This window comes from Panthera onca, chromosome B1 (assembly GCF_046562875.1).
Source record: "Panthera onca isolate mPanOnc1 chromosome B1, mPanOnc1 haplotype 2, whole genome shotgun sequence".
NCBI classification, from domain to species: Eukaryota; Metazoa; Chordata; class Mammalia; order Carnivora; family Felidae; genus Panthera; species Panthera onca.
The window spans coordinates 138,512,737-138,524,825 of NC_138342.1; the positions used below are offsets into that span (position 1 = coordinate 138,512,737).

General features: G+C 31.9%; 1 protein-coding gene across 2 annotated transcripts in view; it reads right to left on the minus strand.

The window, feature by feature from the left end:
- The window catches only part of FSTL5 (follistatin like 5), a 768,631-nt gene that overhangs the window by 242,692 nt on the left and 513,850 nt on the right, over positions 1–12,089 (minus strand). For both annotated transcript variants that reach the window (XM_060653856.3, XM_060653855.3), the window contains exon 7: positions 3,856–4,022. In XM_060653856.3, the coding sequence (XP_060509839.2) occupies positions 3,856–4,022 (167 nt within the window). The remainder of the gene's footprint in view (positions 1–3,855; positions 4,023–12,089) is intronic.

Here is a 12,089-nt window from a genome sequence, read left to right on the forward strand (position 1 = left end):
ATGAGAGCACATCATTCCCAAGAGATTGAATATTAATTGGAATTCAGACAGTGTGAATCCCCAGCCTGTGTTGCAAACCACTGTCACTGCCTCCAGTAGTTCAGTGATGTTCTTTTATTTATTTGATACAAAACAGAAGACAGAAGACAAGCAAAATGAAAGTCTTCTAACATTAACAATATCAATCTGTCTCACACATAATAACCGAGGATATAAAATCTATTAGTAATGTATAGGGGCCAGAATTATTTGGGGTACATTTTTCAAAGGGTAGCATAAAATGACAGACCATCTCACTTCCATGCAGTGGTTAAGCTCAAGAACTAGAGTCTATCAGGCCATATAAACATTCCAGCTGTACCATTTATCAGCTCAACAACCTTGGGTGAACAACTCTCTAGCATAAATCCCCACATAGGTAAATAGGGATAAGATTCCCTGCTTCATGTAGTTGTCTTTAGGACTAATAAGATAATAAAGTAGTGACATAATGAGGATTAATATGAATCTAGCCTACTAAAAAAATAAAATTATATTTGCAGCTCATAGAAGGGAGATTAAAAGCAATCTCACGGGATTTCTTCTGCACTTAAAAATGAGAGTAAGTGGAAATAAAACAAGGGGTAGTTATGCTTTAAAAATATGTCTATATTATTTTAATCTTTTGCAATCAGAAAGTATGTATGTATTGCCTAGGTAAGTATATATTAAATCCTACCTAATATATATTAAATAATGAGAAAGAATTTTGAAAACTATCACTGAGTCAGTAGTTATAATTTTAACCTTACATAATTTAATGGTAACTAAACCCACTTTTGTGAAAATAAATATATACAAAGTAGGTATAAAACTGACTCATATCTGAAAGGTTTGAAGTTCTCTTTGCTTATAAACAATGAATGTATTTTACTATACTGAGGTCATTTTGGTCTTTCAACACATCCAAAATCTATATCCAATGATGAAATATACATTTCAAGAAGATATAATTATAGGGGCACCTGGGTAGCTCAGTCTGTTAAACGCCCGACTCTTGATTTTGGCTCAGGTCATGATCTCCTCAGTTCGTGAGTTCTAGCCCCTCATCAGGCTCTGCTCTGACAGTGCAGAACCTGCTTGGAATATTCTTTCTGTCTCTCTCTCAATCTGCCCCTCCTCGGCTCTCTCTCTCTCAAAATAATTTAACTTAAAAAAAAAAGAATATGTAATTTATAGATGTTTCTTAACACAGTACACCCGAAAATTTAATTAAACAACATTCTTAGAGGCAAACAATAGAACCCATTCTAGTGACTTTTAAGCAAGAAAGACATTTAATGAAGATAGTAGGAAGGTCATAGAATATCCAGAACTGAGTGTCATCCTTATGGAATGAGAAGCCATCCTTATGGAAAAACGCATAAGCCACATGTTGACACTGTCCAATGAAAACCCAATTACGCCTAAACACTGACCAACTCCAGAACTTTTATCACTAATGTCCTGGCAAGTAGAATCTGCTGCCACAGCACTTATAAGGAAGAATGGATGGGAGAGTGAATTCTGTAAAGTACCTGTAATTCCCTGTTCTTGCTTATGAAATGAAGCCTTTAGCAGTCTTTTTGTTAGAGCTTTATTTACATATATACTCCTTAACTGCAAAGAAGGCTAATTAAATAAGACTTTGGTTTCTACCTTGGGGAAGAAAAAAATCCAAGCATCGACAAAATATTTGAAGGGGTGTTCAAAAGATGTTGAGTAATCGGAAGACACATCATATGTCCACTAGAGATAGTACTGACTCTCTGTGTGTATCTATCATCTATCTATCTATCTATCTATCTATCTATCATCTATCAAATAAACTAGAATAGTTTAACTATTATATAATAAATACAATATAATAATATATAATATACTATAATATATGGTTGACTATGATAGTTTATTATATTTAATACAGTTATGTATTTTAAAACTTTATAGTTTATTAACTACAATAAACTATACACTATATACAGATGGATAGAAATAGATAGATGATAGATAGATAGATAGATAGATAGATTGTTTATTTACATGGTGTGGTCCATATTTTAGCAGACTTTAAGCAAGAATAAGTATAAAACAGAACACAATAAGTAATAGTTTATAACTGCTTTATTTCACACTTTAGTTCTACTGGTAAATGCATTTAAATGAAAACTCCAGTAGTACATTGGGACATTAAATAAATATCCCTTTCAAAGATATCCCTACAGTTTTATTTGGAATGCTGGCAGTTATGTGTATACTACAGATTATGAACATTTGTCCAACTTATTTAAATATGACTTGTAATGAAATTGAAACTTTCCGACTCTTGAAAATGTTTTTAAATTTCTTAAAATTTACCTGCTTTATGAAATGTAACCAAAATAACTTTAATAAAAATGTATTTATTGATACCAGAATTTATCTAATGCTCACATATATTTTAGACATCTAACTTATCTATAATCATTTTTCTAGGGATTTCACATTTCTAGAACAGAGTCAAAAGTTAGGAAGTAAGTAAAATAATTTACAAGATATATGCACAAGAATGTGCCCATTTTTACAATTTTTCCACAGGGTATTACTCATAGCATACCCTTTCTTATTCTTGAAACAATTCAAATGAGCTTATTTTAAGGTATTCAAACCACAGCACCATAGAATACAGGGGCCTCTGGAAATAACAGTGGAAAACATGATAGTAAGAATGAAGATAGAAAATAAAAGATAAAATGTAGACATAACAACATAAAAAGCAAACCCAATGTGGCTTTATTTAAGGCGATATCTCTCAAAGACTGTTGAATGCTCCAGAGATTATAGCTGTTCTAATGCACAGTGTTCATGATACCTTAAGAATTAAATATTATTCTCCATGTACTCTTCCAAGGAAATATCACAGATGTAAGCAAAGTTAGAAAAAATGTTAAATTTAAAAATTAAAATTAGAAAGCTTCTTTTTTGAATAATTTGAGGACATTAAACAAGAGTATTAGTAAGATGTTACATAGAAGTGACTCTCTTAGATCTGTGTTTTAGGGTTTCTTTATGAAGCAGTAAAGAATGAGTGGATAGGTGATGGCTTTCCCGAGCAATAATAAAAAATAACTAAAATTTATGTGCAAAGAGATCATAAAATCCCCAAATCACTAAGACAAAAGATTGCCCTACATCATTTCCATGGGCATCCCATAATGCACAATTTTTACTTCTTTTCATCATCTAGGATGATGTATACATTTTAATCCCCACTTGGAACGCATAGCATGGAAGAAACAGATGAATACCCTGAAGTTTGTTCTATTTCTGTTTCATTTTCAGAGCAGTAACCTTTCAAATTGAGTTTAGATTCTGAATTTCTAGGAGAGAACTGAGTGGAAAAATATATTCCAATTTCATTCTAGAAAAAATAAACCATTTGTTGCTTGATTGATATTTATTATTTCTAATGCATTATGAAGAATTTGAAGCAAAAACCGCCTTTCCCCAATTTAACACCTCACAAGCTAAAAGGTGGTTGCTTAACCATAATAGCAAATACATAAAGATTAATCGTTAATAATTGTAGAAATTCTGACAGGCAGACATTATTGGTTTAAGTTGATATGATACCACCAACACAGTGCTACACTACCTGCTTACCACATCTACACAAGTGATTTAGATAATTTCATGTGATCTATAGTGCACATCCTAGTCAGTAGTGTGGATATGACAATGTTCCAATTCTCTTCTACACTACACCCAGTATTCATTAAGCTACTCAGACTTCACAAGGCCTAGAGTATATCACATGAAATACACAAATTATAAAGGAACACCTATGTATGTACTCACATTGATGTCTTCCAAATCTAAATTATTTAGAATAATATTGTTCCTTTTCCAGATGATGGGGGGTCTCAGTGCCCCCTGAATGGCACAGCTCAGAACAGCACTTTGTCCCACAGTTGCTGCTGTAATGCTTAGTTTCTGATCTTCAGGCAGACTCAACTGGATAACCTCTGCAAAGATAAAGTGTCAGTAATGTTGATGAGCCTGTAGTTTTATAAGGTTAATTACTATAAAGTTTCTGAATACTAGTAATTAAGGCTTTTAGTTTGAATAAAATTGAAAAAAGCTTGTGATGAAATGAAAAAAAAGAGTAAATTGTTTCCAATAAAAGGTCAGAATGACATTTCAATTTAATTGATTGACAAGCATCCTCATGAGGCAAAGAACTATTAAACATGAAATGAATATCAGAAGTAGAGTTATAATAAGCCTGGCAGATTGCACCCAAAAGAGAGATAAATTATTTAACTGCCAAATCGACATGTAGTGTGTCATCGGCATTGAAATAAAAATGATGTTGTTTATTCACTGATAGATTTATATTGTAGGTGCGGTGAGATCATTGCTGGCTGGCTTCAGAGAACACTAGCATAGCTGAATGGGTAAAATGCATCATTATGCTGGGAAACGTAAATTGACTCTAAAGGAGTAAGATTTATTTGGGAAGTTGAAGGAGGAAAAACTGAAGTTCACCAATCACACAGTAATTAAGTGAAATTCTGCCAGCTGCCTTTATCAGTCAGACAATGTTGGTATAGTACACTTGCTTCCTCATCCTTAAATTTTAAAGTTAAATATAATATTTTTAACTACCCAACACATTTCTTCTAATAATTTTGCCGAACCAGTAAATATAATTTGTAACTTGGATCTGGCTTTCCCTTTCTACTTTCAGACAATATTTACCAATTATGGGAATTAACACCTCTGTCATTGTCGATTATCATGAGAAATGACTGGATAAGCCTACCAGTTTTCTTCCACATGAAAGTTGCCCGTTAGTTTTCTCAGCTGACATTCACAGGCACTGTCTTTTCTATGCTATGACTGAGTCTTGCATTTTGACTTTGCTCAGTTTTAGCCAGGTTAGAAATATCACAAACCACAATTCTGAACTGAAATTTCCATGGGGGTAGTGTGGGGAGGAACAATGATTATCTTTTGTTCCTTTGTTGCAATTGATGATATTTTTCATGGGGGCATTGGGTAGAGAAAGTGATGGCTTTTAATTTGCGATAAATATGATCAGGTGCTATCCTTGCTGTTTCCTCCACAAGCCGCTTTCCTTTCCTTTCACCATTCTACCTACTTTTTTTCTCTTTCTGAATCATATGTCCTCTTGAGAAGGAAGAAAAATGCCAATCAAATAGTTTATAGAATGTAACTATTTGATGAACAGTTACTTTATTTTTTGGTGCAATCACAAAAAGCAATGTCAAAAATGGCATGCATTTTTGTAAACTAAGACCAGGATTAAACAATTCCTCACATGCACATGCTAAGTATGAATGTTAAATGATCTCTATTGTCATGAACCACTGTCTGCCACACCGTTACCTGATGAAAATAAATGAAATAAACTGACCCTTACATTGTTATATAAAATCTAGTTTCTAAATTTAAAGGCCTTAATTACTTAAGTCAGAAGTGTTTTGTGTTGTCAAAGAAGGGGGTAGGAATGCTTTTGAAACTGAAAAACCCTATGATACTCAGCCCAAGATTATTCTTTTTGTCATTACATCCAGAACTGATAGAAATAGGTAACAAGCATGTTGCTCAGTCATTTGTACTGGCAGCCTGATGTTGCCTAATGACATTCATCTGTATTCACATTTTATTTCAGAGTTTCCTGAGTAATAAGAACATAGGCAATATGTTTAAGCTTCTCTTTAATACTAATTCTGTTATTATCTATTTATTTATTTATTTATCTATATTTTATATGTTTGACCAATTAAGCATAGAAAGCATCTGAAATTTTCAAACACAGTGTTCTTCAGGTTTTTTAAAATATGATAAACTTATAGAAAAAGAGAGAATTATAAGAGTAAAAACATCATGAGAGTATCATAAGGATTATTTATAGTTTTCAATAACATTTCTGAATTCCAGCTTCTGGTTTCTCATAAAATCATCCAAGAGACAATGGGGACATCTGGTTCTAAAATCCATATGTTAGTGTTGGCTATTCTGACCAATGCCAATAGCCAATAGCATTGGCTATTCTGACATTTAGCAATATAATTGCTACTAAGTCACTTTGGAATCTCTTCACTAACCTCCATCATTTGGTATTAGATCCCGGGGCATTCAAATCAGTTGTGCTTTTGGTAGTTATGCATTAACAATGCTAATTAGATAATATGAACATGTTAGAGTAAATGAAAGATAGGGCATAACAATGTGGGACATCTTTCTAAAATGTAATTTTTTTGAGAGGATGCATAATGAGAAACAAGAATTACTCTTCACCCAGGGTATATTAACAAGCACAGTAAAAATTCTTCTTTAATTTGGAGATTACATTTTAAAATGATTTTTAAAACTATCTCAGTGATATGTATTATTAAATAATGATACGTATTTTGAAAACTGTTAGAATTTTTCCTGCATATTTCATGTTACATATACATTTCTCCTCTTTCTAGTATATCACATAAAACTACATACACCAAGCCAATTATGTTCACTTGCTACTTCTCAAAATCAAGTGGTTCTTTGCTTAAATATGTATAGCAACGAAATTTGTTTTACCTACAAAACTGTCATACTTATTTTACTAGTCTTTTTAATAGCTATTAACAAGCAAAGACTTAATCTCACAAAGTCACTGACATTAAACGTTTTTATTCTTATATTCTAAATTTCATTAAACCTGCTTTAATGGTAAAGAACATACATATAAAGCATATTGGATTTATGTTTTATAAAGAAATAGTGACTATGTCTAGATTAACGACCCAAAACAATAACTATGAATCAATCTGTAAGCCGATTTAACATTTATTTTAAGAGCTATTAGTACAGGTTGGTTGTCCCTGAGTGTTTGTGGATATTTAGTGTTCAAAGTTGTTAGTTCAGAAATTAGTTCCAAGGAAAAAATCTTGAAAATTTAATTCCTTATTAATTAGGATTAACCTACATTTTCATAGATATACATTAAATGAAAGCATATTTCATTCTATAGCATTCTATCCACAAACAGCTTATGCTAGTTATGTGAAGACAACTACTTTGTAGAAAATAAGATCTACCGTTTTTGTACCCACTCCATCCTTTCAGCTCCAATAATAGCACACATATAAAAGTCTTTGAGTAAAATCACATACAGGCTAGGTTTAACAGATGGTACTAGATTTTTTGAAACACTTCAGCACTTCTTTCGACCTATAAGCCTTGTCTCCTAGTGGAGGACCTCTCAAGTATTCAAGGGAAGAAATCAGAGATCCAGCTGTGGTGTTTCCTCTAATCTCATCTTATGAAGACTATTAATGCCATTTCTAGATCAGCTTTTCTTTTGATTACTTGGGAAAAGGAAGAGGCAAGTAAAATAGTGTCTCCCTTTAGAACCCTTTCTGCACTTTCTCATTTTCACAACTTGACTTAACAGGAATATTAAGAACTCGCTTACAAAGGAATGAAAAATTATCTATACTAGCAGAACCTTATAACCAGAGAGAGACAAGTACAGTTGAGTACAACTTCAACCACAGTAGGTAAGTATTTTTAAAGCATTTATCCCAGTAGAAACTAGGTGATAGAAATAGTAATAGGAACATGTGTAAAAATAGTATGTGTTCTTAAAATAGTACCAAAAAAGGAATAAAATACTGTGAATATTTGTGAAACACCAATTAAAAAGAAGATTTTAGTAACTGACTTAAAAATTGATTTAAAAATCAATTATCTTAAAATCATTAGAAAAATATAATTTATCATAAACAGGATTCTGTTCCCTCCAACTTCCTAAGTACATACTTATGTTGAATATTTTAATATCAGTTCTATAGTCTTATTGCCTTAATTATGCATATAATTATTATTATAGGAATAAAAAATGGAAGAAATTTTATCAGCAACATTTTCAAATTACATGTGTTTTTCCCTTCTCTACCTCATTAAAAGTAATTACTAATTAAAAATAGAAAAAATAAAATACTTAAGTAAGAAATGCATCACACCAAAAAAGACACTTAGAAATCCTAAGTGGTGTAATTAATTATTCTCATAATAAAACCACACTTACTCAATGACACACTCCTTAACTAACTAGAAAATTCTGATGGTATCTTTTGTCAAGAAATAGGTAATTTCAAAATAAATGTTAATTCTTAACTAATTTAGACATGTCAAGATATACACTAATTTACTGTGATAAAATGTCTGGAATTTTTTAATACTAATTGCTTATCTGTAAACTATTGTATGTTTATATCAGAATATTCATTGCAAAAATAAAACAAAATAAATTTAATAAGAGATCTAGAAATTTTCCTTTGGTAGCAATGGATTAGATAATTTGGACTAACTCTTCTACTAAAGAAGTAACATAACCAACAACAACAACAACAACAAAAACAACCCTGGAATAAATACAAATACAAATTTTAAAAGACTATATGAGAGACATATTCTTTCTCATTCCTTCTTATTTTTATCTCATGAAAGAGATAACAGGACAGTGAGGAATTGCTCAATCTATGCCTTGGAGAGTACTGTAACTTTGAGAGATAAGATTGCACCTTGAGTCACAAATCCCTTTAGGAAATTTTCCATCTTGAGAACATGACTGAGGCTTAAAGCCTTTTGGTGGCTTTTGTTTCTCCAGGCATATAGGATACGTGCAATAATGGACTAGATGCTGTTTGTACTTGAACTTGAAGATGTCTTACTCTGCAAGTGAATAGTATGGACTACAGCTCACTTTTATCTAGGTGTCTCATAAAATATAAAATCTTCCCCTGTATGGTAAAATAATACCATCCTACTCATCCGATCATTATTATAAGAAATTCTGAAAATAAAATTCCCAATAAACAATTAAGGATAATATGGCATTCACAGAGAGAAGACAACATAATGAGAATAAGCAGAAATACCATACAGTAGTAACGAACTCACCAGAATTATAAAATGTATTGTTTATGAAAATATAATCAGGTTAGGAAATTTGACAAAGACCTTAGACATGCAATCAATAAACATTATAAATCCATGAAAGAGCCAAGTAGAAATTATATATAAGTAGAAAATGTAATAAGTGAAATTAAGAAGTAAATTGTTGTACATAAGAACAGATTAGACACAGCAGAAAAGAGAATTAGTAAACTGGAGAAGAGATGAAAAGAAACACTACAGAATGAAAAGCAAAAAGATAAAGAATTGAAAATATGGGCGAGGGTAACAAAAATAGGTTTGTGTGGAACCTGAAAAGGAGAAAACAAAGAAAATAAAACAAACGTAATACGTATTTGAAGAAATAGTACCTGAGGATTTTCCATTGAAAGATACCAATCAACAGATTGAAGATCATCAAATGTGAAGCAAAGAAAACAAAAAAACTAGAATAATCTACACCTAGACACTTAGTAGTAAAATTAAAGAAAAATCAAAGAGAAAGAATATTCTGAAAATTGTGCAAATAAAAAAATAACAGATTGCCTTCACAGCAAGTAAACTAGAAAAGTAACTGATATCATTAACAAAAACAGGAACAAGAAGCTAGTGAATGATATAGTATAGATGACAGAACAAAATAAAATCAATCTCAATATTTTATACATATAAATAAAAAATAAATACATTTTTTAAACTTTTTTTTAATGTTTTTATTTTTGAGACAGAGAGAGACAGAGCATGAGCAGGGGAGGGGCAGAGAGAGAGGGAGACACAGACTATGCAGCAGGCTCCAGGCTCTGAGCTGTCAGCACAGAGCCCATCGCGGGGCTTTAACTCATGGATTGTGAGATCATGACCTTAGCTAAAGTCGGATGCTTAACCGACTGAGCCACCCAGGCGCCCCAATAAATACATTTTTAAAAACAATAAGAACATTGATCTCTAGTAAACTTGTCTTAAAGTAAATTCTGCAGGAGATTCTTCTGGCAAAGGAAAATGCTCCTAGATGGAAGCTCAAAGATGTGTGAAGGAAAGCAGAGCAAAGAAAGTGTTTAAATGCAACTATTAAAGTTTAACATTATACCTTGACACTTCAAGAATGCCTGATAACATAAAAGAATATCTTCATAACCCTGGGGTAGAGAAAGATTTTTTAAGGTACACATAAAAAACAAAAACAAAAAATCAAAATGACAACAAACAAAAACAACAGCAACATCAAAGTCACCACAAGGGAAATGATTTACAAGTTTAACCACATGATAATTTACATGATCTATTCCTCAAAATGTACTTTTAGGAGACCAAAAATGTAAGCCACCAAGCAGGAAAAGATACTTGTCATCCACAAAACAAGCTCATATGTAGAATGAATAAAGATCACCTAAAAATCAATAAGTAAATGGCAAAGTCCGAAGAACCACCAAACAAAGACTTGAACAAATAATCTATAAATTAATTAATCCATATGGCTAAGGAAAATCTAAAAAGTATTTAACAATATCAGGAAGAAGCAGGTTTAAGCCAAAACTTTCACACTGGCATAAATTACAAAGTCTCGTGATAGCAAGTGTCAGGAAGAATATGAAGCAACATAAATTCCTATATTCCTTGAGGGAGAATTCACATATATAGTTTCTTTCCCCATTGGTAAATAAAGTCTCTTCTACACAAACTTGCCCCGTCAGTTCATGTTTCCAAAGACAAAGTTATCCATGTGCCTTGTGGAAGCCAAAAGTGAAAGAGAGAAGGCAGAGTGTTTACATGTTATATATATATATATATATATATATATATATATATATATATATATATATAATTAATAGAGGTAGCAATGCATATATTTTCTAGATCTTTAAGACATTAGACAGCGAGGGTGAGGGGTGGGGGAAAGAAGAGGTCTAATTTGGGAGAGAAGAATCTGGTTTTGGAATTAGGATTTAAAAAAATACTCAGTTTATCCTAGAAAAAAAGAGTCCGTAGAGAGGAAAATTCTGAGAATACAAGTGAAAATGGAATTATTTCCACCACAAATTGTGAAGGAAACCAGAAGGAGTTATAATCATAAGCATAAATAAAGTATGTAGCAGTTAGTTAAAATAAAAAGGTCATTTTTTCCTGTGTCATTGGAGGGATCTAAAAGTTATGGGAAGATGTTTTAAAAAGACTTTTCAATAAGAGATTTTCTGTACAACTGAGCAAAGTTTCTTGTACAAAATTGGAAATTCATTTTGTCATCTCTTTATAATTCTGCAATAAGGACAATACAGAATTATAGACAGGACTATATTTTGATAACACTGCAAGACATCTTACATGTTACAATATTAAGTCACATTTTTTTTTTAGTCATGATTTTGATGCTCTTTCCATGATCTTATAAATGTAGTATGATTACCATTCAACTTTTCTCTTCAAGTATATTTAATTTCTCTCTTTCAAATAAATTATATACAGTTGAATTTTAAACTGAAATATGGGAAGAATATGCCTATTCATTCAGTGATATGTATGACAGTAACAATTTGGGAAATAATTCTTTTTTATGAGGAATAATTTCACTTTGAAATGTGACCTAACAAAATTGTATCCAACAAAGAGCTGGGTGATGATTACCCAAAGTAATCAATTTAATTTTAACATTTCAATTTGGAAAACTTCAAAGGTAGAGACAACTGGATGATTTTAACATTATAGGTATATAAGCTGGAATAATAAGGTATTGATATTTCAAGCTATATTATATCCAGTTTAAAATCTCTTTACAAGTGAGTGTTCCTTGGAGGACTGAGGTAAAAAATAGAAAGTAGCTGTCAGCATTTATTCAGCACTTACTATTTGTTAGACACTGTTCTAGGTACAATAAAACCTTGAATTGTGCGTAACCTGTTCTGCTAGTGTTCTGCAAGACGAGCAAACATTTCTAATACATTTTAACTTGATAAACGAGCGATGTCTTGCTATGAGTAGTATGTGACACCGAACATATCACAACTGAGCCAGTTGTTCCTCTCTCTCTCTCTCTCTCTCTCTGTCTCTGTAGGATTGTGGGTGACAGTCTCCCATGCTTGGATGCTCTGTCTCAGGCCACAGTGTTTCGCAGAAATTAGTGGTTTTTC